Source organism: Drosophila persimilis, unplaced genomic scaffold, assembly GCF_003286085.1.
Source record: "Drosophila persimilis strain 14011-0111.01,24,50 unplaced genomic scaffold, DperRS2 tig00000002-arrow-pilon, whole genome shotgun sequence".
Classification (NCBI taxonomy): domain Eukaryota; kingdom Metazoa; phylum Arthropoda; class Insecta; order Diptera; family Drosophilidae; genus Drosophila; species Drosophila persimilis.
In genome coordinates, this window is record NW_020825289.1 from 9,862,478 (window position 1) to 9,889,497 (window position 27,020).

A 27,020-nucleotide genomic window follows, 5' to 3' on the forward strand; every position below is an offset into this window, starting at 1 on the left:
GAAAACCTAGGCGGGAGTGGGCGTGGGCTTGGGCGTGGGCCTGGGCTTGGGCGTGTGCGTGGAGCAGAGGGCATGGGTCTGTCGTCATTGAATCTTTAAGTACTTGGTCAGGGCTTGCCTGGGGATACTCGTGGGATAACCTGATGGGGTTGATGGGTGTGGGACCGGGACTGGATGCGTAACCTCGAAAATCGAAAACTTGAAGCCCCTTGCTCGAAATGCAATTGGTTTCTCTATGAAGCAAAAAGTCTTAACTGAGTAACAAATATTTTTGAAATATTTTCCCTTCCCTTGCGTTCTCTCTCTCTCTTTCTTTCGCTCTGTCATATATAATGTATATATGCATATATATATAGAGTTCTTTTTTTAAGTGAGTCCTTGGCGAGGATCACATCCTTGGTTGTATGCTAGCTTAAATCATGATAAAGTTGTTGTATTTGCTGCTGTTGCTATTTTTCCTGCTGCTGTCCTGTGATCAGTCCACGAGCAGCGACTGCTGCGTGGCAGGGTCAGGGGCAGGGGCAGGTTCATGGGGCAGGGTACACCCCGTGGCACCCACATCCTCAGCAACATCATCCGCGGACGTCTCCATGAGCTGTTGCTGTTCTTGTTATGTCAGATCCTGCTGCGAATCTATTGAGAACAGCTCCTTGTACAGCGCCGGGAATACCACGGTCGGATGTTGCTGCTTGAACTTGCTCAGCGACTCCATGTGCAAGATGGAGATGTCGCTGCAAAGATCCGGTTAAAGATTACCGATTATACACAGGTACATGGATATAGGAGGGATCTACTTAGACGCACTACGAATACCTACCGGAAATTGGGTATATTGTTCAGCAGTGTGTCCAGCACGGTGACATCGCCCTTGAGCGGCGCATGATTCGTTTCCAGCTCCTGCCTTATTGCGTTCATGCTCAGATTGAAAAGCCTCTGTATTTCAGTGTTACCACGCACTCCATTGCGCTCTACAAACAGAGTTCGAAGTGAGCCAATGGCAAGGTGGGATTCACGAGTGATTCAACTTACCTGGCCAGAGCAGGACTAAGCTCTGATACAGCGCCAGTTCGGTTTCAGTCAGTTTGAGTTCGGCTATCGACTTAGCCGTTTGGAAAATGCGCGACACCAGACGCATCTCCTCCGAGTCGGACGTGTAGAATGCCTCCTGGGGCAGCATCACATCGCCGTAGAGTACCGCGTTCTGTGAGAGATCTAGCAGTCTGGACATGCGAACAATCGCCAGCTCAAAGGAGCCCGTCTTCAGCAGTAATATCTGGGCAAGAAGCATCCATTTAGCATTTGATCAATCAGAGGACAGTTAGGGTATTTGTATGGGTATGGCTCTCACCTGATCATCCTGACTCAGGCGCATGAATCCCGGTATGAGCTTCGCAAATTCAATGATATTCTGTATCATTTGCGTCAGCTTCTCGGCGCAGTCCAGCCAGAGTTCTTCCTGGCCCAGATTCTTGTAATAGAGAATGCGCGATATATCCTATGGGAGTACAAGTAGTACGATTAGTATTTGCAATTTATGTGGCATACTTTTGGGCGGGGGCATCGCATCCCATCTCTCACCTGCTGCTTTCGGAACATGTCGTGCACAGCTTCCAGTTTGGTATTTGTGTTGGCATGCGCCTCCGCCAGCGTCTTGATCAGCACATCGTTGATATCGCCATCCGCTGAAATACAGGGTATCGATTTATCATTTATCATTATGAGGGGCAAAGCATTCCTATGGATGGGATCCACTTACCATGACTAATAAATTCGGGATCGATTATTGTACTGCGCGGCTCGTAGGTGGTGCTGTCCACGTAGTCCGCCGAGATGTCGTACTGCATGGTCTGCTGGGGGGTCACCGAGGCCGAGTAGCCGTAGGGACTGCCGTAGCCCACCTCGTTGTTTGAATATCCGCCGCTGTAGCTGAGTGACAAGAGGAGCATTGCAGGACGGGGCAGGGATGAAAAGAAAGAGAAGACCAGAGAAGAGATAAAGATGGTGGAAATGGAAGTGAAAGCAGGAGCAGAAGCAGGATGGGGGTCGGGTGGTGCACACAAACGCATCAATATGGAGGATCATTCTCATATCGGTCATACTGCACCTGTTGTAGCTGTTGTGGTGCAGCTGGTCGCTGCTCGAAGGCGTCTGCGTGTCGTACACGGAGCTGTCCGGAGCCGCATCGCTCTGGGCCCGCATCTGGGCGCGGTGGAATCGCACCTCATCCTCGACCTTCTCGCGCTGCTTTTTGGACATTCTGCCGAACTTTACAGCTGCAAAGAAGAGGTCATTATGAGAGCATCAACACCTTCCGAACTCTCCGGAACGGAGCAGCCACCTACCATCCCGACTCATTCCCAGCTTTAGGCACTTTTGCAGTCTACAGTATTGACAGCGGTTCCGGTTAACGCGATCCACCACACATTGCTTGTTGCGCGGACACTGGTAGTTGACGACGGAGCTCTGCGAGCGGCGGAAGAACCCCTTGCAGCCCTCGCAGGTGATCACGCCGTAGTGCACTCCCGATGACTTATCGCCGCAGACTTTGCATGGAATTATCTCAATTTGAGCTGGAATAGACAGATTCGAATATTGAATTAGAATACTATTAAATACTGCAATTATAGTTATATAGAGTCGGCTGCGTCTTATTAACATCCACCCTCTGGAAAGCCGTAGGACTAAACTTTTCATCAGTCTTATTGGTATTGCGGTTTCGTCCCGCCCGAATGGGCAATACTTTCCTCTTCATCTTCTACTCTATCTTTCTAACTGATCCGACCATGAATTATTCCGTACCCTTTGCCGTAATTACAATAAATTGGTCCATCTATCCTCCTTTGACACTTGTGCTACCAAAGACAAATCTTCTTTAATGTGTAATTTAAGATAACGTTCTTTAATCATAAATGGTGTCAGAGTATCTGCCATCGCCTGCTTGTTGATTCTTGTAAAGCAAAAAAGTTGTAAAAAGTTATCCCTTTTCTTCCACTTAGGGAGAAGCTGTTCTCGGAGTAAATCTTTCCGCTATTTTATAACCCATTTGGGAATATCTTGAAAAGTAATTTGATTTAAAGGCTGTCTTTAGATTGGGATAGAAACCGCTTCCATGCCCTTCGTATAGCCACAAAAACCAATCCCAATAGAAAACGCCCCGCAACTCCAGTCAATGGATTTCCCACTGCCCCCCTCCACCATTGTCGGAGTCCAGACAATGCCGAATCGACCCCAAGGAACTATTGCGCAATAGTGTAATGTATTATCCGTGCAACACAATGCCCGTGTACCTTAAGCCACTTGTCTGCCCAGACAAAAAGAACCGCAGAGGGGCACGGAGCAGGGGCACGGAGAGGAAGGGGAAGGTATAGTAGTGCGACAGCTGTTTGGGGTTCCCCTGCTGCAATCCCTTCAGCGATGATGCAACTTCCTGATCAACTACGGCAGAGCAGTGCGGCATCGTTGGTTGAGAACTGGTTCAAAGTGAGAATTTGCTGCAGTTTACAGCAGCGCACACTAGCCGACAAAATGTTGGATACCAAAGCGGCGAACACAACAGAATTGAGAGCATTTCGTTTTGCTTTGATTTTCAATTAATTTATACAGCATATTTTAAGTTTTAATTTGTACCAGAAGAATCAAATGCAATATGTTACATTACCGCCGCGCTCCCAAAGTTTGTCGGACAGTGCTGCACTTATAGGCGAACGAGAAAGATAGAGCGAGAGAGCAGCTTGGTCTCGTCTGGTGGAGACCATTGTGTAATATAGGCGCTTTTGCGTATTTACCCACGAGGATGAGATGAACGTACGCTGCGCGCTGAACCAAACGCTGACAAACACAGACGCTGCAGCAGCAGCGGCAGCAGCAGCAGCAGCAGCAGCAGCAGCAGAGACGTGGTATAATCAAAACACAACGCGGCTTGAAAAATGTGCCAGGCAAGCCAGCCGCTGCTCGGATCGGATCGGAGAAATGTGTGACAGATGATGAGCGACAGCGGGAGAGAGCCTGTGACTGTCAGTCTCCCTGTGCGAGAGTGTGAGAGTGTGAGTGACTGACTGAATGTTTTTCAAGTGTCAATGAACCTTCCCCGCACGGCAGTATCTCACAGCGCACACGGGCAGGCATACAAGCACACAGATACCGATGCACACACTCGTAAACATTCTCAGCGAGCGGAGGAAAAGAAAACCAAAACAGAATCGAAAGGAAAGTTCTCCGCTCTTTACTCTTAGCTCTGGGCTCTCTTTGCTGGCTCTCTTAATACACTACGCGATGTGTTTGAGCGAAGAGAGCCGAAAGCACTCTCCCAATGCAACCGAGGGCCAGCTATGTATTTAATTATTGTCGTTGGCTCGCTCAAAATGTGTGTCGTCACCAGTGGGCTATGCCATGTATTGGGCTGTGGCGGGTGGTGGTTGGTGGGTGGAGGGTGACGGGTGACGGGGTCACTTAAAGCGCTTTAAAGTTGTATGATTCTCGGGCATTACGAAACACTGGGGGAAATGGAATGGCTTTGTACGGCTTTTCCAAAAGCCCAACATAAATCTTTATCTTCTCAGCCTGAAGTACGGCCCTGCCTGTGCGTGTTTATGGGGCCTCGACAGATAAGACGGCGGTAGCTGCACTGCACCAGAGAGCGGCGGAAAGAGAGGCAGAGTGGCGCACATACCGCTATGTTCAGTCAATGAATATGCAAAGCTCCGTGCCTCCGCACAGCAGTGGCGGGGGTAGTGGCGAGGGGAGGGCGCTTTAAGCTCATTTGTATGCAGTCCATGAAATCGGTAATTCAACGGATAGCGGTTACACTTGTACGATTATGTATTAACTACGTTTTGAAAAGAAACCTCAATGCAACGACATTCATTAGAACCCGCAAGGGTTTTGAAAGAAAAATTACATTACTGGACCGAAAAATAAATTAATATTATTAATTATTAACCGATCAAAGCATAAATTTATAAAATACCACGAAGAAATTTAGGACCGATATTTCTGATAGAACAGAATTATCGACATCTTTTGAAAGAAAATATCACCAATATATCAAATGAAATCTTTTAAGTTACTTTTGTAATGTACTTAAGAACATTTCTTCTAATATGAAATTTATTTTAATGACAATCAGAGATCTAGTGATTTTGTGACGACTAGTATCCGTCTCCAAATCTGACTTTTACACCATCCATCTAGAATTCGCAGGAATGTCGTATTTGCTTAACCTAACTTTATCAAAATTGGGTTTAACAAATACCGCTGTCATATACATACATATTTGTTGAATACGGCTTCGGAAAAGTGTGTCATGATATACATTTTATTGTTTTATTTGCCATTTCTGTGCAATGTACATATAGTCGGCGAGAAAACAAATGTATGACATACTTTTCTTGAAATGAAAGCAAATATTGGTTGAAATTTGTTTGTTTACGCGTATTCGAAAAAGGTAGAAGCCAAAAAACACGTTGAATTAATTGTGTCTCACGGATACACTATGTATTATTTGATAGATTCTTATAAATAGATTCTTATGACATGTATGATAGATATTGGAAATATACGACTTTTAAGGAGTAGAGCCAAGAACATAATGAATAGAAGAGGATTCATTCGGTACGGTTTTCCACAAAATATTCACATAACAATCATTTTGAAAATCTATTATATCTTTTTTGTTGGTCTTTAGTTATTTCTTAGGAATATGACTATTGACTAGGTGTTGGTAGGGTCAACACTGTACCGAGTTCAGCGTACTATGCTGCCGTTTAAGCTTTGCCCTTGATTTAGTTCATATTGCTAAAATGTTTACTACATTACAAAGCGATCAACGATTGATGCAGTAGTAGATTAATTTGTACATATGTATTTGATGGGCAATTATCAAACCGATACCGTGTGCAGCATCGCGAATGGATTCGCACCCAGTCAGCTATTGGGTAATATCGAATCATCCCTGCACTTGTGTTCCGCTCACGCACACGCACACGCGCTGCGGTCCGATGCAGAAGGAAAACCAGTTACCGTTAATCAAGTGCTTTTGGAGAGGAGAAAGAGGCGGCGTGACAGAGGAAAACCTGCAGTGGCTGTTGACCAACCAACAAGTTTGCCTCCTCCAGGCAGCTCCACGCGTCACACGTCACACTGGCCGCTGCGACACCAGCAGCTCCTTCGCGCAGCAAACAAAATTAAACGCTGACCAAAAAGCGCTTAATAAAATAAATTCTGAATGGGAAACCGCCAACAACTGACACACCACACACACAGGCAACCCGGACGGACGGACAGTCGCACTTGGGGAAAACGAGAAAAGGCTGAAATATTTTGCATATATGCATTTCATTTGCACTGCCCCGCGGCTTTCCACCCCACCCCAGCCCCTGCCCTGCTTCTGCTGGGTGCAGCAATAACCAGAAGTCAAAATTAATATGTTCTTCTTTATTGCAAATGCATGCTCGAAAAAAAGCAGCACAGCACCGAAGAAACGGAGCAAACACCCATACAAATACAAATGTATACGAAAATTAATATGCAGCGACATGTGTGAAGAGACAGAGAGAGGAGAGCGAGGAGAGAGAAGCTAGAGAGAGACAGAGAGAAGCTGCTGCATATGAATTGCAGTTTTTGGCAGTGCGGCGAACGTAAAGCCAAAAAAAATAACAATAACAGCGCCAGAAACTATAGCAGTGCTATAAAGAAAACACATAATACCTCCGACACAGTGGAACAGCTTGAATTTAAATTCAATTCTTTTTTAAACATGTACTCTGATGTTCAGATGGAATAAAGTCAGTTTTCACGAGTACAACTACTAGAAATCAAGTAAATATATTATTCCATTACTTATTATTATTATTATTATTATTCTTATTTTTTAGTAAATGCAATATACTTTGCTTATTCATTAGACAGCAACCAATTTCATTCCGGTTTGCGGCCCGCTCGAATCACTGTGCGCAGCAGTCGGTCAAAGCAGAGAGCGAAGCAGCGTTCGTTGCCGCTGCTGCCGAGGCTGCTATTGCACAAGTTGTTCGCGAGGTAGCGGCACGAGCGCGCCTCGGCAATTCGCATTCGCAAAAGCAGCTTCGTAAGTGGGTCAGCGCGATGTGGGGTCAATGCACCAGCCGACTGCCTTGTGTCGGAGCGGGAGAGCTCCACGTAAGAGAGCCAAGAGAGCGCCAGAGTGCTGTTGGGGTTCTACCACTACGGCTGCCCGCTAAAGAGCGGATTGTCTTTGGCTCGGCTCTCTCTTGTTGGTGTTGTGTCGTGCTTCATTCTTTTGCCGCCAAGTAATGCTAATAGAAAACCCGTTTCCAGCTTTCACAAGTGAAACACACACAAGCACACACAGCCACTCTCACGGTTTAGGAGAAGAAGAGGAAGAGGACGTGGAGCGGGTTGTGAGGAGCGTGGCTTTTAGCCGGCTGTACGAAGTGCCGTTAGAGAGAGGGGCATTAGCATGCTGGCTACGTAATTTGTCGCTTTCTTTCTGCCTTATTATTTTGCGTTTGCATATTTGTAGAATGCCGTTAGAGTTTGCCCAAGTCCGATTTCATTCACTCATTCAGAGCCGCATTCTAATACATATTTTAATCGTTATTAGAAGCTCAGCCCCCTTGCCCATCGCCCATCACCCATCGTCCATCGCCGGGAACCCAGCGCCCAGCTATGCTAACGGTTCCTCGGCCATCGTTCGCGCTCGTTTCTTTTTTTGGCCACACCATCACCATAAAGATGGGATGGGGTATGGAGATGGCGAGATGGCGAGATGGGGAGATGGCCTGGCATTTCTGTAATGTTTACATTTCACACTCGCTCTCTCTCTTTCCCTGTTGCCGTCCCTGTCCCACACAGCTGTACGTGACGCGCTCGTTCTTTTGTTGCCAACAAAAGAATTTCTCATATACAAATTTTTGACTGGGCCCGAAAGTTTATTGACCCACGAGAACCGTCGAAGAAGCTGCCGCAACAGCAACAGCCACAGCACCAGCAGCGGAAGAATTTGCCATTTTTGGTCGATTAAACGAAACGCTGAGCATTTTCACCCAATGATGTAATTCTTCCCCCTCCTCTGCTATCCACACCGCTCTGCTCCCCCCGCTCTGCGCCGCTCTTCGTGTCGATGCATAGTAATTTGATCATTTCTTTCAGATTTATTGGGCTGGCCAAAAGTTAACAGTTATTAGTGCACAGTGTACAATACGATACCTTTATGGGTCTGCTCTGTTCACAATTAGTCAGCTTTTTATGCCTACATGACGTATGCGAAATGTACTGTGTTGTTTCCCGAAACATCACGTATACGCCTCACGTGAGGTTGACGGGACGAGAAAACGATTGAGAAATGGCCAGAGAGTGGGAGAAATGTACGGTTTTCTCCCACATGAGTCACAGCATTGCCAGAAATGTTCTTTGTACAGATTATTGACTTATTTAATACATAAATGTGCGGCGAAACGCTTGCAATATATATATTCTGGAGATTTAATTTCTGCGGGTATTCCACAACTTAATTATAATCCCTTAGTAAGTCGTGAGCCAGACAGACAGACTTGCAAAACTCAAATTCGCCAAAGGTCTTTTGTATAAGCCAGTCAAGGTTTAAACTAAAATCTCTTTATATTTGCACAGATTCCATTAAAGCAATCAGGATTTTATATGGAAAATTTGAGAAAAAAGATTATTTTCTACCCGATGGGGTGAAGCGTTAGAACCCCCAAACAGGGAGGGGGCATATATTTCCCGACATTTTGCTCGCAAAATACAATACATTTCCTCTAGTTTTATGCCAGAAACCGAATTGGAATGGGTTAATGCATATTTATTTGTTTGTTTGACATCGACAGCAGGCCCTACCATACCACCTGCCCCTGCCCCTGCAGCAGCAGCATAAAAAGTAGGCCTGCGGCATTATTTATGTACGAGTATGTACGCAGCGAGTCAGCAGCACAAATGAAACTCAACTCGCGAATGAGCCGCCTAGACTCGTAGAGAAAACACAAACCGAACCGAAAAAATACCTTGACAACCTCAAAAGCCACACACAGAGCGTGTAAGCCGACTCCTTTGGCTCTGCTTTTCAGCTTTTCTGCTTAGATTTTTGCGCAACAACGGCAAAGGCAACAGCAACAGCAACGAGTCGAGTGCACTTAAACGGCGGCCAATTATTTATGGTATTTAAGTGTTTTGACTAAGGCATCAGATCAGCCAAAAAGAACTAAACATTGGCGCTTGCCACTGGCCGATTGCCGGTTTTTTCCAGCTTGCTATTTGCCCAAAACAAGAATTTTCAAGTTGAGCCAGACCCCACAGACCCCACGGACCAGACCCCAGAGACATTCAGAAACACGAACTCTATGAGTACCCGTACCCGTACCCGTATCTGTCCGTTTAGAAACACACTTGTATATATGTGTATGTATGTATCTCTGAAATCTGTTTGGAAAAAAGAATTCTAGAGGAAAATCCATTCATTGTCGCTGTCGCTGTCGTGGCTGCTAGGGTGACGGTGATGGAAACCAGGCAAACTCGTTTTTCCACCATTAATTAAAATTTGTCTTTTGCTTTTTTTGTTTTTTGGCTCAAATGTCTGCAAAATTAACAAAAAATAACAACAGCCCATCTATTGCATTTTGCTACTGCAAAAAAAGAAGAAGACGGAAAACCTAAACGAGAGAGGGAGAGAGAGAGAGAGAGAGAGAGAGAAAGAGAGATAAAGTGTTTCTATCCGCCCTGGTGGCTGTACCGCCGCTGGCGTCATGCAAATTGTAATCAACAAACAACAACATTTTCAGTGGAGCCAAAACCATACTGACAAATGGTACAGTGGCCACTCCCGATATCGCCTTGAAGGATCACAATCGCAAGTCCCTGGGAGCTGGAGGAACCTTTTAAAATGTTTGATGAATAAATCAAAGGTTTATAAAATGTATACAAATTCTTAGATACTCAAATTCCCTCAATTCTTTATTGCATCGCGAGCAGTTCTTCGCATCTTCCTCCAACATTATACAGACCATTAGTTCCTTACCGATCTTAATACATTTTCCTATAATTTGTATTATATTTTTTGAGGAGTTCTTAGCACTCGTTTTATTCGATTTCCCCAATATTTAAATGTTGTATTTCTACTTTTGTTAGCTTTCAATCCTATCGAGTGGCCACTGTATATGCTGTTGGACCAAACCATTCATTTTGTTTTCCACTTTTTCGCTGCCAACTTCGCCTCGTCTCTGCGGGCGTCTCTGCCGTCGTGCTGCTGCAGCAGTCGTCGCTTCATCATGCAACTGTTCGCGCCGCACCGAGCCGCACCGCGCCGCGTCGCACTAATATCCGTCCTTGGCTCGTCTGTTCAACTTTGTCCCAGTTTTCGCATTTTGTTGGCGCGCTTTGCCTCCACCAGCGTTGGCGCTGCATTTGGTCTATGAGTGTGTGTGTGTGTGTTTGTGTGCTTAGAGCTCCACCAATGCACAGGCACTCTCGCATATGCATGCTTGTGTGCGTGTGCATACATACATATTTGTCTATTCATTTGGCGACGCGACTCAATGCAATGTCTGTGAATCTGTTTGTGTCTGCATTGTGGGGCACATGCAATCTTTTATTTGTTGCCTATATATATATACACACACACAAATATGCATATATGTATGAACATATGTATGGGTATTCATGTGCGACAAGCGCACGCACAAAACGCTAAACTATGCGAAGAGTTGCATAGATAAGATACGCAGCTGCGCCCGAGTGGTCGCTGGGGGGGGGGAGGGGGCGGATCACTCAGGCATGGCAATAGATGTCTGCTTTATAATTACTAAAATAGTATTATTTAATTATTTTCCCGCTGCTCGTTGGGATAATGAAAACGTTTGTCGTTTTGGTAAATCATTTTTCGTTTCATTTCTGTGACTGTAGTTTATTGAACGGATGTCATAACGTACATATGTATGTACATCTATGTATGTGCCGGAGAAACTGCAATTAACCCAATAGAACCGAGATATATACGTCTAGACTCTAGAGGTTATCAATGTACTTGATGAATCATTTGGCAGATCCCTCTCTATGCCTTTTAATGGTTCTCTCATTAATTTCATTTCGTCTGAATAGCACTTCGTTTTATATAGTTCTTGTAAACGAATGTTGTTTGTGTTTATGGAGTGCGTTCAATGGTGATCCATTTTTGTGAATATGTTGATAAGAAACGATACAGTACTCCAAATAAACATTGATACTTTTCCAACAAACTGAACTATTGTCCGAAAAGCTGGGAACTTCCTTAAAGGATTTTGTCTTCAACTTTTAGTTCTAGCAAGTATTATCCGTAGTATTATCCGTATTATCTGTACTATCCGATAATTTTTTGGAAGAATATTCTAGTACTATCTGATGGGTATAGCTATTGTATAGTTTCTTGTCTATAGCTCTGGCATAGAGCCCTGAAGTTGCGGTGGCCTTATGACACACATTCTGTGGTCGACCTTATCTCGTCTACCAGCACTTGTATAGCACATATTTGTGTGTAAGAAGTGTGTATTTTTTCCTTGCAGTACTAGTTGTGAGAGAAAGACAGCAGATAACGATTAGCTTTCAATCTCTATCATTGTTTTTAGTCGGCAATGCAATCAGTGTATGGGGGGGGGGAGAGTAGAGATAATATCATATCGATGCCATCTGAACATAACTTAAAGTAGAGCATGAATTCGTCAGAAGATAGATGCCATCGAAAAAAGATCAGTAGGTTCTACAATTGTCTGCCAACTGTTGGGTTATCTTTACGGTGATGTTACTCACAGGTCGTTGAACTCTTCGCGTATCAGTCACTTAGCCATTGCGTGGTTTTGGCAGCACTCTTGTAAGTTTCCATAAATTATCAGAACAAATAAAGGGACAGACCGCTGTGTGTGGTTTCTGCATTTAACAGTTTTCTAGGACAAATGCGAATGAACTTTCCAGCCGAAACAAGAACAAATTGCTATTTTGCTCCAGCAGACAGGCCAGAATTTTCAAAATATTTGCATGCTCCACATGCAAAATCTATATGGATATGAGTACATATTGTACATTTATGGGGGTGGCACTGCGGAGCGGGGTGTTGGGAAATTCCATGGCAAATTTAAGTTTTTTATGTCTGCCAGAACCCATTCAACATGCTCGGCCACGTGCAAGTGTGCGTTGTGTGGCAATACTTATGGCAAACATCTGTCAAAGATCGGCTGGAACCAGAATAGTTTCGAACGCAGAAGATCTTCCTTACGGACTCCTATGGTTGGTTTGTCATGAAAAACAATCTATCGTTTAGTACCTACACATGATGTCTCTGTAAGTGGAACAAAATTGAGTGCAAATAGTCCCTTTCTCGAAAATCCTACTTCCATTGGGACAGATGAATCATATAATAAGGGTTTTCACAACTGCGCAGGCAGGATAATAGGATGAAATTTCTCAGAGATCAACAAACATTTATATCCTCAACTTGTCCTTAAAACCGACAGTGCATGGTGTTGGAGATGTACATCAATATAAAGTAAGGAGCGGACTTTGAGTTCTTGGAATACCATTCCAAAAACTTTACACATAACGACGAGTGTAAAAATGTTGTCACGTTTCAAAATTAACACTCAAGTGCTGCCCCGTAATCATCTCAAAGCATATCATCGTACATATGATATCATAGGCTACCCTTCCATTTCTGCTGACTCACTCTCGTCTCGCACTGAAGATCTATGCAAAGTGAGACCTGGACTGCACGCACGTTTGAAAATGATCGGGAAATTCAAATCTGGTATCGGGTAATACACTGCCTTATCGCCTGTGCCAGATCCGAAGTAGTTAACGGTCCACGGACTGCCAGAGAGGAAGTTGGACTCGTTCGTTGGGAGCGTTCTGTTCTCCTACAGGCAATTAATACGGTAATCATGGAAATTCACGCAGTAATTGTCAAACAAAGAAAATGGGCAGCAGAATTTCCTCTTTTTCTTCTTCCAAACTCTCTGACTCGGTCCCTCTCTCTGAGAGAGAGAGAGAGAGAGGGGGGAGGATCTCTCCCTCTCCTTTCTTTGGCTCCAAACTTGGACTGCATAAAAAATAATAATAATTTCAGTTTGAAAAGAAAATAGAAGCAAATCAGGGGCTGGAGGCAAGGGGCCGACAAGGGGGAACAGCAGCAAAAGCCATAGAAAGTATTCCTCTATTGTGCGTGCGTGCATGAGTGTGTGTGTGTGGGATGTTGTAATGTGCGTGCGCCGCGCTGCCGCTGTCGCGACGGCGACGTCGACGTCGACGCACGCTCCCGCATAACAGGCGTCGAGCGCGCTCGCTCACGCACTCTCTCTCCCTCTCCTTCCCGCTCTTTGTGTCGCTTTGTTGCTCTATCGCTCTGGCGGAGTGCGTGTGTGCGTGCGGTGCGAGTTGAATGACCGCCGAAAATAAATTTTTTTTGTTTGTCGATTTTAGACTTTTACTATGTTGACGCCGACGCTGGCGATGATGATTGTGTGTGCTTTTGCCGCTGCCAGACCATGCACACACACACGCACACACACACACACAGACAACAATTTTGTAGCTTCATAGTTTTCGAGTGTTAACGGGCGTTCGCACTATCTCGCCGGGTCTCTAGGCGGGGAGATGTTGGTTGGGGAGGGGCGGCAGGGCTTGGGCCAGCATGGGGCGCTGCCAGAGCGGGTATGTGTGTGTGTGTGCGTGCGTATGCCTAGACTACACAATCAGCAGCAGAGGCAGGCCGCAGCGACAGCAACATTTCACTTTAACAAAACTTTTTCGGTCTCTCTTTTTTTGAATATTTCATTGTTGCTTCTCCTCTCCATCTCTCTTTCTGCTGTTCCGCCTTGCACTGCTCTTGCTCCCCCCCCCCCAAGGGCCCCAGCCAGCGTCATCGCTCCGACGCTTTCGTTGTCAACTCTTTCGCTTTTTAAATTTTGTATTTTGTATTTTGTATTTTTCGGCTGCTTTCTGTTTACGCCGCAAATTTCTTTCACTCTCTGCGTACATTTCTATCTGCTTCACCTTTTTCTTCCTCTTTTTTCGAGAGACATTGCTAACCAAAGGGAGAAAATAAACGCGAGGAGAAAAAGTGAAAATTTCAATAACGGAATAAAAGTTGATTTGCGGAAGTCATAAAGCCAAATTGCATGCCGAAAGTAACAGTAACAGTAACAGTAACAGTAACAGTAACAGTAACAGTGACCGATTCACCCTCTGACAACCCCGTGGGTTGCCTTCATTTCTTGCACGCAACTCTGTCAGAGGGGGGCGATGAGGGGGGGAGAGATTCCTGTCGCGATTAAGATTTATGTATGTTAGAAATAATACCTCCAGCAATCCTGACTAAAATGTTAATTGCTTATCAGATCCTGGCGGTGACCCTTTAAGGGTTCAGGGAACTCAAATTAGTTTGTACCTAAAATATACACATTTATATGTACGATTATAATATCACAAAAGCGAAAGCAACCCTAATAAAATATAGGTAATTTGGAAGGAGATTCTATGAAAAAATCATAGCGGAACTTTTACATTAAAAGTCAATCAAATTTGATTTCCATATCATAGTTTTATCGCAATAATATTTTCCAAGTTTATTGAAAGTTAACTAATTTACCAAATTGACATTTAATTGCAGTAACTTTGATCTGAAAACATAATCAACAAAGCCAAAGTTCACTTTTTCGATAATGTTTGGTATTTTTATAGTTATATTTCCCTTTACTATTATCTCTTACAAGAAAGATGATTCTTGATAAAAGTTTTAACTCAAAGTTCTTCTAACATATTGAATTATAGAAAAAAAAAACCAGATAATTGCCCAATTTTGACTTTTGGCAGATTTTCAAACTTTTAATTGAATTTAATTGAAAAAAATAGGAAGGTTTTTTTTTTATTTTTAAGAACTAGGAAAATTAGCGCTAGAAAGAGTTCTGCAATTTTGTCCCCAACCTCAAAAACCACTCCTTTTTTTGTAACGTCTAACATTGCGTCATATTTTGGCTTATATCTTATACCGTACGTTCGATTATTATCATTTTTTTTACCTAAATACTTTTTAAATAAAATTTCAGAATGGAATCGAAATGGAATAGCCCATATTTGAAATACCTAAACGCATATTATGGGCTATATACCCATTCGAAATGGAGGTTTATTATTCATTTGAAGAGCCATGCGAATAGCTTTATAAATATCTTCAAAGTAAATATAATAAATAAATATAAATTAGAAAAGATCTTCCTGAAAGGGTAGCAATAGCTGGATTCATTGCATAAATCAAAATGAATACAACATGGTTATATCTCCTTGAGCATCTAAATCTCAGAGTAATGTTTTATTTAATTGCTTGTCAAATAAATGTAGCATCAATTGCTGTTTATGAAAGAAGCAAGTGCTTACTTTCCTTCTTAGACAAAAATAGACTTCATTCAATTGTGGATTGTAAGAAATGGAAACCTGGCCGAAAAATGTGCAACACAATGGAATACACTCATCGCCAGCTAGACATAAAAACACCCACATACATCCATACATACTTACATATGTGCATAGATAATGTACATATGTGTGTGTGTATGTATGTAAATACTCATACGGCTTGTTGAAATGTTGTTGGCATTACAATATCGCATTTATTTTTTATGGCCAGCGCGCGAGCTTTAATTCGCAAGTTTCTTTTCCATTTTGTTTTATTATTCTTTTTTTGTGAATCTCTTTATTGCTCGCATATTTTTTGTTACATATACAATTTGTATCTTTGTATATTTTGGTCGAGCGAAAGGGTCGCCTCGTTCGCTGTCTCTTTCTCTATCTGGCTGCCTGATTTCAAATTAGTTGAATTGTCAATGCAAAAAAAAAATCAACAACAAAAACCACACATATGTGCACGCATACACCTATGCAAAATACATATGCGTGTGTGGCCGTCTGTGAGTGTGTTTCGTAATGTTTCATTTGGCCGTTGTGTTTTTGTTATTGCGTCTTTCTTCATTTACGAATTTCATGGATTTCCCTAAAATAAGTTTTGTTGCTTTTTCTGCTGTGGTTGTTGCCTTTGCCTTCGCCTTTGCTGTTATTGTTGTTGTTGTTGAGAAACCCAAGTGACTTTCACTGCCAAACAACATCATCAGCGGCAGCGGCAGTGCCAGAGACAGAGGCAGCAATCCATTCCGGGACCAACTGACTGAGTGACTGACTGACTCCGCAATTCCACAGCTCTGCCACATAAAACTTCGCACTTAACTGAATTTCATTAAATTACAATTTTTAATTTTTTTTTTTTCTTTTTTACTATTTTGTGCAATTTTTCCATTCCTTTTTTGTGGAAAGAAAAATCACAAATAACTTTTAAAGTGTAATAATAGTAGCTCATTATTTAATGGAGTTCCTTGAGGAGTTCTTGGCGCCACATATGTATGAAATCCTTATTTTATTAAAGCTTTCATAACATTTGCTAATTTTGTGGTCTTGGGTTAAAGTTTCTTAAATCTTTGAGATGCTTGGTATATTTCTTGCTAATAAATCTCCAACAAATCTTCAGCATATAATCTTAAAGATAGTAACTATTTCTTTGGAATTTCAAAACATTTGATTGCAAATCCATAAGCTCTTAATCAACAATTAAATTGGTATTTATCAAGTTTTTTTGTGCAAGATTTATTCTTGACGTTTTCCTACCAACTTATTCTAGAGCGGTGTAATGGGATAATGGTGTAAATGGGGGGGTCTTGGTTTACCTTTGATGGAACCGCTTGAATTGTTTTGTCCCGCCGGCGACTGGACGTTGCTTTGACCGAGGTTGTTGGCGTGTGCTTCCAGTTTCGAAGTGACGCTGCTCCACATGTCAAACATCCGTTGCGTATACATAATTATTAGTGAGAAATGCGAAATGCGAAGCTTTGGTGACGTTTGTAGTGCGTGTCTATTGCTGTTGCTCTTCCTGTATCTGATGTTGCAGTTGCCGTTGATTGGCAAAGTATTATGTACACTCTGAGTGGGTTGTTGCAGCCTCTGATGTACTCAGCCACGCGCTCATGCCGCACGCCTCGTGGGGGGGGGCGTATGCGCAATCTGTATGCTTGAATTAGATGCTCGTTTACGTTTAGTTTAGCTTTAGCTCTACTTGTGTAAATGTGTAAAACGTTGTATACAGGACTCAGTATGTAGCTGCCCTTCGGTTGTGATTTCTGTAAGCCAACTTCTTATTGCACTTGGTCGTCCTCTTGTCTACTATCCGCTGCTCGTTTCCATATAAGTATGTATATTTTACGAATGAATTTGCTTCGATTTTCGCCTTCCGTGTGAATCAAGAACTATCACAGTGTGTGGGTGTTTATGAGACAGTGGGGTTGTGAGAGGGGGGATGGGGGGCTGCCAATCAATTTAGGTATGTATATGTATATAATATGTATATATGTATATGGTGTATATTGCTATAGATGTATACTATATAATGATCTAACGTTGTCAGGCCTGTAGGTACTAAATTGTTGATGTTGCTGGATCTGGTTATATAATGTTATATATTGTTGCTTGTTTGTTTGTTTGTTTTTTTTTTGTTTTTGTTTTAACTATTTATTAATAAGACACTTGTTCGCGTATGTTTTAGCTTGTTTTTGTTGTATTTTTAAAGCGATTTATCAATGATTTCTTGTTTAATTGTTCAACCATTGGCTCAACCCTTTTGCAGAATATGCAGATTGTTGCTGCTGCTGTTCGTAGTGCTGCTGCTGCTGTTGTTGCTGCTGCTGCCGCGAGAGTTTTTGTTTTTTCCTGCTTCGGGCAGGGGCAGTGTCAGGGGCAGGGGCAGGGGCTGCCTCGGCTGCTGCTGCTGCTTTATCACTTTCACTGCGCTGTTGTTGTTGTTGGTGTTGGTGTTGCTGTTGTTGCCGCTTCTCCGGTTGCAGCGATTTTTGTGGTTGCTGGTTATTGTCTCTTTGCTGCCGCCGCTATTGTTGTTGCTATGCTGACTGTTTTGTCGATTTCTCTGTTTCGCTTGATTCCAAATCAAAATTTCCAAAAATACGAAAATCTCACGACAATTGATTCCGGAAGACATTTAGGCGCAGCGCACTCGTTTCCCCTCTGAACGGCCTGGTCTATGTCGTCAGTTTGAACACCTTGATGTACAGAATGGCTTGGCCAGTCATGTGAATACTTTTGCTACGCACTTTCAGCCAGGGCCAGGTCCTGGCACTCAGCATATTGCTCGGGAGCGGGGTGTCGTCTACGGGTAAATACAGGGTATCACAGTGGCAATTACATACATATCTATCGATTGTGGGTCGATCAAGGGACTGACACGGGTCGTTCATCGATGCGCGCGCGCCTCTGCGTGTGTGTCGATCCGAATTTCGCTTTAATTTCCCAACATCACGAGGAACAGGAACTGGGCCGACCACGACCACCCCCTCTAAAGCCCCTCCTATGGCCCTCCCCTTGGGGTTGGCAACTACTGCGCCCCTGCGCCCCTTCTGGCGGTGATTATCCCACAACATGAGCATGGAAAATCGATAGAGAAATGGGATTTAAGGGTGCCCCCAGACAGACGAGAGGGTTGGGCGTGGGTGTGTGGGTGTGTGGGTGGGGGGTGGGTGCCCTATGTTGGGGCAAACAGGCAAAAAAATAAAAAGGCACGCTGCCGCTGAGTGCAACGCGAGTGAGCGCCACAGAAACGAGCGCATAAATCTCATCGTCAGTTGTGGGTGTGTTCGTGTATGTGTGTGTTTGGGCTTGGGTGTGTGTGTGTGAACATAGAAAAAAGTTCTATGACCCAAACACACACAAGCACACAGGCACACACGTAGACAGAAAAACACAAACGAGCCGGCAAACCCAATGAATATGAAAACATTTTACTTTTCCCCCGCTCTCTCTTTCTCTCTCTCTCTCTCTCTCTGTCTCTGGCCTGCCTCTCTGTCGGCTGGTTACACGAACACGAGTGGGTGAAGCGGTGCGGCGCGGGGATGGCGATTACTTTGTTGGAGGCTTGGGGTGGCTTTGGGTGGCCATGCGGAAGCCCCCGGCAGACATATAAAATACGTCACCAAAGCGACAGCCAGCCCCCAGCAACAGCAACAACAGCAACAACAACAACAACACAGAAATTGTGCCAGCTCACAGAACGAGAGCGGGACAGAGAGATAGCGAGAGAGAGGGAGAGAGCGAGAGATATTTACATACAGACAGAACGCAATGAAAAGAAGAAAGGCTGAAAAGAAAATGAAAATGAATAGTCGCACACAGCCGGAGAGGCGAAATACGGCAGCGGCAGCGGCAGCGGCAGTAAAACAGTTAAAATGAAAAATTCTCTCGCAGCGACGACAACGAACTTACTAACGGTACCCCCAAGCTAACGAGCCGGTCAAGCCGATGATGATAATGACGATGGCGATGATGATGGTGGAAAGCGGAGAGCGGGCTAACGGGTGAGAAAGTAGTGTAAGAGAGAGAGAGAGAGAGAGCGCGCTCTCGCGAGGGGGAGGAAGAGGCCCGGCCGAAGGCGGTTACAGTTACAACAGAGCGACAGAAAAGCAGACGACAAACTTTACATGGCATCGCAGTCGGCGTCGCTGTCGCTGTCGCTGTTGATTCTACTTCTGCTGCTGCTGCTGCTGTTGCTGTTGCCGTCGCAGTACGTTGACGCCGACGAAAAAGACCAATGACCTATGGGTGGGCTCCGCTGCTCCCGCCGCCTCCCTTCCCGTCTCCACCCCAGATCTGCTTAGGCTGTTTTCCGCTTCTAGCTGTTGGGCGGCAGTCTGGGGTGGCACACTTATACCCGACGACACGACACATGGAGTGCTGGTCTGTGTGTGTGTGTTCTACTAACGGTAATGCAAACAGTTGGCGCTGCCAAGAGGGGAGCGGTAATAGGAATGGGAACGGGAAGGGGAACGGGAACGGGGATTTCGGTGTGGAAGTGGATGTAGGTGGGTGGGTGGGTGGCTAGGCCTCACGATGATGATGGGGGAGCAGGGACCCCAGCGACGACCGACTTTGCTCTGCTCTGAACTCTGGGCCGCAGTGACTTACTGCCAACTGCTGCTGCCGCCTACTTGCAACTGCTGCCACTGCTGCAACAATAACAATTGTTGATAATCATAATGCTGCACAATGGGAAAAGCAGCAACTACAAAGGGAAAACTAGAAAAGCTCCACTAGAAAAGGGCATCTCGTGCATTTGGGTTCCTCCGGTTCGGGGATCTCCGGAGAGGGGGCCCACGGAGTGGGCAAGACAATGGGCCGCACTATGAAAGATTACAGGAAAACTTAAGCTGACAGTTTTGCCTGCTAGAGCATGAGGAGGCCTGGAGAGGGGGAGGCATCTATCTGCCCAAATTCTTCCCCCTTAACCCACAACGCGGGATCCCCAATCTGCTTCGATCGTATGGGTGAGTATATCCAAAGTGGTCCGATTAGAGGCCAATTGATTATTCCAATAAATTATCCAATTTGTTGTGCCGATGGGGGCCTTGTTCCTTGGGTTCCGATGGGCAGTTTTCATTTCTGTTAATTTTCATTTAATTTGATATTTTTATATCCTTTTCGCACACACAAACACGGAGGCACACACACACACGCAGACGCGTGCATCGATCGATCGCACACATACACTGAAATTTGCGTTGTTTTTGTTACACAATCGAATCCGTGTGTCCGCCGAGGGGGGTCGGCGTGGGCTTGGCGGGCGACAAGGGCCGCGCTTTTGCATTCCTCTCCTCCGCTCGGAGTCTGGAGTATTACGTCACTGGCACTTCCGTCGCTAACGGGACAGAGGTAAAGGCAGGGGGGGGCCGCATTGCAGTTGCAGTTGCATTTTGGTTTTGGTTTTGGTTTTTATTAGGCACGATTTGGAATTTGAATGCACTCGATATTGATTGATATATACTCTATCGCTATCTCGCTCGCTCTATCTCTCTCTTTTTCACCCGATATATATTTATTCTATGATTTTGTTTTGATCTGAAACCGAACGAACTTCCACAGAGTTGCAGATTCGTTTATCTGCTGCTGTTGCAATATTCCAATATTCCTGCTGCCGTCGCCGTTGCCGTTGCCGATGTTGCACTTTGGCTAGACACACACAAACACACACACACGAGCAGGCACGCAGTGGCAGTGGCAGTGGCAGAGAGGGGGCGCGCGCGTTAATTTCGTGGCTTTCGGTGCTTTTTGGAGCCACTGGAGCCGCTTGTAACCGTTGGCGGCGGAAAAACGCATAGACCCACGGATAGACGGACACGCACGCACACGGATTCACGCACACGGATACGGATACGCGGGCAGTCACCGGCTGATGGGAAATAATACAGAGTAAACAGCAACAACAAATAATTAATAATAAAGATACAACGCGCTGCGCATCGTAACCCGCCGCCGCATTCGCTCGATTCAAAGTGTAGCCGAAGAGTGCCTGCCGTGCCTCAAAATGTTATCGAGTTCGTTGTCGTCCGTACGGTACGGCGGCAGCGCTGCCGCAGAGCCAGTGGCAGCCAGCAGCCAGCAGCCAGCAGCGAGCGTCGCAATGCGGTGTGTGGCAGCAGAGAGCGCCGGAGAGCGGCAGAGCGGCAGAGAGGCAGAGAGAGAGAGAGAGAGTTCACGGCAGCGGGGCAGGCAGCCCCCAAAGCAGCGCTGCCTGCTGAGTGGGTATATGTGTCTCTGTGCCGATGACTTCTTCAGTCTGCCTCTGCCTCCACCTCCGCCTCCGCCACCGCCACCGCCTCTGCCCCTGGCCCACGTCCCCTCCTGCTGCTGACGCCCCACCAGCTTTTTTCTGTTGTCAGCATTCCGCTTTGGGCCGTTCATTCGCTATGGCAACCAACAACCAATCGCTCCGAGGCCCCAACACTCCAAAAAGTTGCCCAGAGAGCGGCAATCAGCTGTTGCCGTTTGGCTCTCTTAAAACGAGCCATTCTCCTCTCTTTGCCCAAAGAGAGTGCTAGAAAAGCAGTGAGAGAGAGAGAGAGGGAGCTTTTGGAAAAGCTGGCGCTGTTTTTCCGTTTCCTTTTCGCATTTCCCGGTCGGTCCCATCAGGCCTCTGCCTCTGCCTCCCGCAATTAGCAGGTCAATTGCTTTTTAGGGCAAAATGTGTGCACTGCAGTTGACTTATTCGCCAGAAAGCAGTCGGCAGCATTTAAATACAGTCCCCCATGACCTACCACCCCCCCACCCTACTATCCTTTAGCCGTCTTAAGTGGATATTGGCCATAAACACATTATATATTCTATTGTACATACATATAGTGTATTTATTAATTTTATAAATATTAAAGATCGCTTAAAAAGCCACCCATCAGCAGTCAAGGTGAACTGCAGCCAATTAAAAATGTTAAAATTAGTTTAAACATTTGGCAATTTGCTTTCGAAGTTTGCCAAAAAATATATAAAAGCCAAAATGAAAAATAAGATTCCATGTAAATGTTGAAAACCGAAACTTCGCGCTCAGGCCATAAATTAATATTTCATTTGTTAATTTATGGATTTTCGATGCTGGGCCATTAGCTCTGAAACTATCTCCCAGATCCGCAGCGACGATCGTGTGTGTGCAGCATAATTCGCATTTTGCATAGACGCCAAAGAGATGGGCGCTAGCCTATTGGCTAGCCAATTGGCGGGGGATTACGACATCGCCCTGGCCCGAGCAGCCCCAGTCCCAGCCCCAGTCCCAGTCCCGACGAAGTTTGGCAAAATCCGAAATATGATAATGAAACTTCGCCACGCTCGATCGGAGGCGAAGGCAGCCTCATGCGGCGCTGACCTGGCTAATGGTAGGGTCGGGGCAGAAGATTCATGCGTGAAATGCAAAGCGTTGTTCAACCAAAAATTATAATGAACCTGACTCCAATTCATAGGGGGATTACAACAATAACCGTCGATATATATACATATGTATGTGCACAAGATTGTGCACAAAAAGTGATAGTGACAAGATATATCTCGTAATCTTTCCGTTGCGACATCTTCGACGACATCGACAGACGACCGCAAAGTCCATCGACCACGTTCAGGGTCGCCGCCGTCGTCGTCGCCGCCGTAGCCCCATCCGCAAAAAGGTTCGGATTAGGAAAACCTCTTTTTATGCACCTTTTTGCCAACCATTATTATGTGGGCTAATCATTGTCAAATGTGCACGTGACTGGTGGATGACCCAAACGAGTTTCGTGGGAGACTAGAGCATATGAATCATATTTGGAATGGGAAACTTGTTTCATTTAAAGCAATATTTAAACTAATAAAAGATTATAGTGCCAGGAGGACTTTTGAGAATGATTGAGAAAGATATTCAGTTTGTTCTTGATTTCGCTTTCGCATCGAAAAAAAGATCTTCATTTTGTAAAATTATACCAATCGCTGGAATACTTTCACATATAATGAGGCTTAAGGAACTCAAGAGAGAGCATTGAACGGGAGACACTTGCTTCTGGGCTTGGTTCTACTTGGTCCAGTTGGGACGGCAATTAGGTAACATTTGATGTCGATCGCTCATCAATCACGGGGCCGAGCAGGGCCGACATCCAGCCACCGCCCCCCGGCAGGCTAATGAGTACGGCCGCCCTGAGCAGAAACTATCAACAAAAACAAAAACTATAAAATATAGATCAATCTTGGCCGACTGACTGTGGGGCTTCTGCAGGGGAAGTCGTGTCAGTGCCTGACACTCATTTGTAGCCATGAAGTGAGCAGAACCGAGCAGCTCTGGGCCCTGGGGCTATGCCAAATCAATTTTTCTTTCAGCTTAGCTGGAAAAGCTAACCTCCCCCCACCGCGCCCCCAGTCAATCGTCCCTTCAAGCTTGAGTGCCTACAGATGTTGATTCTATTATGTTTTAGCTTGGTTTTGAGCCTCCTCCTCTCTCTCTCTCTCTCTGTCTCTCTTTCTGTGCTTAGGCTCCATTCAGCTAACTGTATAGTTTGTAGTTGACGCTTTTACCGCTAGAGTTCGAGCTACGGTAAAAATATGAGCCAAGAAGAAGAGCCAGCAAGAACAGCAACAGCAGCAGCAGAGTCTTGGCCATGTTGCTGGCTCATTCGAGCCGAGCAGCAGTAAAGCGAATATGCCGGGGCAGCGCGAGTCGCAAAAAACAGGCAGAACGGCAGAGCGGCAGCGGGGAAGGCAAGGAGAGACAGAAACAGCTAACAGAAACAGAACCTAATGGCAAAGAACACCTAGACATGGCCGGAGCGAGTGAGGCTTATTTAGTATGTCAAAACATGTTCTTGTTGCTGTTGGTTGTTGGCTGTGGAAAGTGGGACACTTGCCTCTGCCACTGGCGCTGCCTCTGCCTCTGCCTCGGCCGGGGCTGCTGCTGCTGCAGCCACACAAAGGTGAATAGCCAATAAATCGAGGCTTGTAAATTGAAATTCTTTTTAGCATGGGGTGTGTACACGTACACCTGTTGTTGCCGCTGCCGCTGCCACTGCCGCTGCCACTGCCGCTGCCACTGCTGGAGCTGCTGATGTGTCAGCCTGTTAATTGCTGCTGAGGATGCTTGCGCAATGGGCGTTCATTTGCATAGCTTGAATTTTTTGGATTTTTTTGATTCTTACGAGTAGGTTCTGGGATTCATGCGTAAGGGAAACCACGAATGGGCCATTGTTCACTCGGGGAGCTCCTACTGTGGCTCATTGCCGACTCCCTTCAGAGAGTAACCACCCGACCCTTTCACACTCATTCAAAGAAGACACCGAGGAAGGATCCTACACGGTCAAGGGTTTCTACATATGAAATGGGTTTACGGGCACCGACGGTTTCTCAAACTTTTACGAATTTTTCGAATACCTAACTATGACATGAAGCTAAGATAAACTCCCAACATTATTTGACCAAAGACAAATATATACATAGATAGATAGATGAGTAAGGTCCATAAATTTAAAGGGTATACATTTGTTTTGAAAGTGGTTTTAGAAGGCCATAAGGGTAATCCTCTGCTCTTAGTCCATTGTTCTGACTCTTTGCAATTATAAGTCTTAAAATTCCAAGCAGAAGTTAGGCTATTAAATAATTTAAGCGAAGCTGCACAAGGATGAGTCCATATGTGGGAAAAAGATGGATTCTCATTAGACTGCATTACGGAGGGATTAAACCACTACTCCAGTGGGCTTAAGTCGAGTTGAGTGGCTGTCAAGTGGCAGCGGAATGAATGGCTATTAATCGGATATCGGATTTACCTGTCATGGCATTGCTGCTGGTGCTGCTGCTGCTGCCGTGGCTCTCTCTGGCCGATGTGGCAGATGTGGCAGATGTTCCCTGTGCTGTCGTTGCAGCGGGCTTCTGTGCGATGAGCAGCGACATTGGCGGTGGCGTTCGCTCCTTGGGCCGGTCCCGCCCCTTGGGATGCTGGTTGCTGATGATGACGGGATTGCTGATGGTGCTCTCGCTGGTGTTGCTGGTCATGGTCTTGCAGACGGAGCTGATGTTGCTGATGCTGCTGAAGCTGCTCAGGCTGCTGAAGCTGCTCGACCTGGCCAGGGCCGGGGGCTCAGACATGTACTTGAGCTGCGTTCGCGCCGGCTGCTGCCTGGCCACTCTCTTGGGGGCCGGCGGCTCCTGGTCCGTCTCATCGTCCGCCTCGAGCTCAGCCTGCAGCTCCGCCTCCAGCTCCAGCTCCGTATCCGTATCGGGCTGGACCGTGGCTATGATGGTGCCGTCCTCATTGGTCTGCTCGAAGCACACATCCAGCAGCGTGGCCCCGCTGCCCGCCTGAAGGCCGGCAATGTCCTTGAGGTCGATCCAGCTGGCCCCCAGCTTGTCGGCATCGCTAAGGGGCAGGCTGAGCACCCGCGTATCGCCCTCGTCCACGATGTGGAAGGCCTGGGTCGGCTCGATCTTCACGATGATGGGCTGGTTGGCCAGGATCTGGGCCGGCGGCGCGCTCCCCAGCAGGTTGGCCATGTTCTCCTCCTCCTCGTCGGCGGCCTCCAGTTCGCTCAGCTGCTGTTCTATCTGCAGGTACGTGGCGCTGGTGGTGCTCGTGGAGCTGCTGGTGGTGGTGCTGGTGGTGGCCACCGAGTGCTTCAGCATGTCCAGCTTCAGCACGGTGCACTTGTCGGTCTGCTGGTACTGGTGCTGCTGCTGCGGTCGTTGCAGGATCGCCAGTGCGGGAGTGGCGGCAGCTCCGGAGCCACCTGCATCCGAGAGGAAGGCCAGAGGCGGAGATGTGGCTGTGGCCTTGTTGGAGGTGCTGCGAACATGCGTTAGCTGCGGCGGCTGGGTGGTCTGGCTGGTCTGGGTTGCCGGGCCACTTCTGGTCACGATCGTGGTGGACACCGGCAGCGGGATTATCGATATGGAGGGCACCTTGCTGCGCAGGCTCGCCACGGCAGCGGCGGTGGCGGCGTCCGCATCGATGTACGTGTGGCTGCCACCGGGCGAGGCCCTGTTGCTGTTGTTGCTGCTGCTGCTGCTGCTGTTGTTGCTGCCTGCGGGCTTGGCCTGCTGAATCAGCAGGAGATCTCGGGGCCTATCCGTCGTGGCGGCTGTTTGGAGCAACTGTACGGAGAGTCTTGCTGGTCGCTTGCCCCTCTTTTTGGGTCCTAACGCCTCTTAACGCTTAAACACTTTCACTTGCCTCATTGCTCGTAGTTTGATTTCGTTTATTGTTTGATTGCTGCCTGGCTTGCGGTATTTTGGGTGTAGAAGCACAACATCGAAATAAGTAAATTCAAAATCAGCCTTACGAAAGTGCACTTAAAATTGTCTACTAAACATACATTATTTTCTTCACATTTCCCTTCGCGCGATTGCTTGTCAAATGGTGTAGATACCGGGGGGGTTTGGGGATACTGGGGACTCGGAAGGACCTGTGGGGGGGGGGGCTGCCTAATGCACCTGTGCGTTTCGTTTCGTATCGTTTCGTATCGTTTCTTGTCGATTCGATTCGTTCCTTTGGGCTCGCTCAACGTGACCCCTGGGCCTGGGCCGAGGCTTCTTTGTGCGATAGACGCGATAGTTCCGATGCCGATTGATGAACTAGTCGGTTTGATTAACTGGTATGTCTTTGTTTCTCTCACTGT

General features: G+C 46.0%; 2 protein-coding genes across 3 annotated transcripts; both read right to left on the minus strand.

The window, feature by feature from the left end:
- Positions 1-321: 321 nt before the first annotated feature.
- Positions 322-26,541, minus strand: LOC6590613 (probable nuclear hormone receptor HR3). Of its 2 annotated transcripts, none has more exons than XM_026986770.1 (9): positions 25,176-26,541; positions 2,343-2,570; positions 2,105-2,273; positions 1,757-1,926; positions 1,579-1,682; positions 1,349-1,495; positions 1,030-1,273; positions 818-968; positions 322-731 (listed from the first exon to the last, which is right to left on the minus strand). In XM_026986770.1, the coding sequence occupies exons 1-9, from the start codon at positions 26,026-26,028 to the stop codon at positions 611-613; spliced, it is 2,187 nt and encodes a 728-aa protein (XP_026842571.1). In that variant the 5' UTR covers positions 26,029-26,541; the 3' UTR covers positions 322-610. The 2 variants fall into 2 exon arrangements, with proteins under 2 accessions (XP_026842571.1, XP_002016447.1); XM_002016411.2 differs by lacking the exon at positions 25,176-26,541 and adding an exon at positions 16,740-17,417.
- LOC113565221 (putative uncharacterized protein DDB_G0277057) lies at positions 17,539-18,121 on the minus strand. Its single transcript, XM_026986777.1, has one exon. The coding sequence runs from the start codon at positions 18,059-18,061 to the stop codon at positions 17,678-17,680; it is 384 nt and encodes a 127-aa protein (XP_026842578.1). The 5' UTR covers positions 18,062-18,121; the 3' UTR covers positions 17,539-17,677.
- Positions 26,542-27,020: the final 479 nt, after the last annotated feature.

Excerpts from the sequence above, each read along its gene's own strand:
- LOC113565221 (XM_026986777.1), bottom strand. The coding sequence starts at position 18,061 with ATGTCTTCCGGAATCAATTGTCGTGAGATTTTCGTATTTTTGGAAATT.
- LOC6590613 (XM_026986770.1), bottom strand. The coding sequence starts at position 26,028 with ATGCTGAAGCACTCGGTGGCCACCACCAGCACCACCACCAGCAGCTCC. Across the intron at positions 2,571-25,175 it reads CAGCAGCAATGCCATGACAG|CTCAAATTGAGATAATTCCA; the intron begins GTAAATCCGATA and ends TGTCTATTCCAG. Across the intron at positions 732-817 it reads AACAATATACCCAATTTCCG|CGACATCTCCATCTTGCACA; the intron begins GTAGGTATTCGT and ends GGATCTTTGCAG.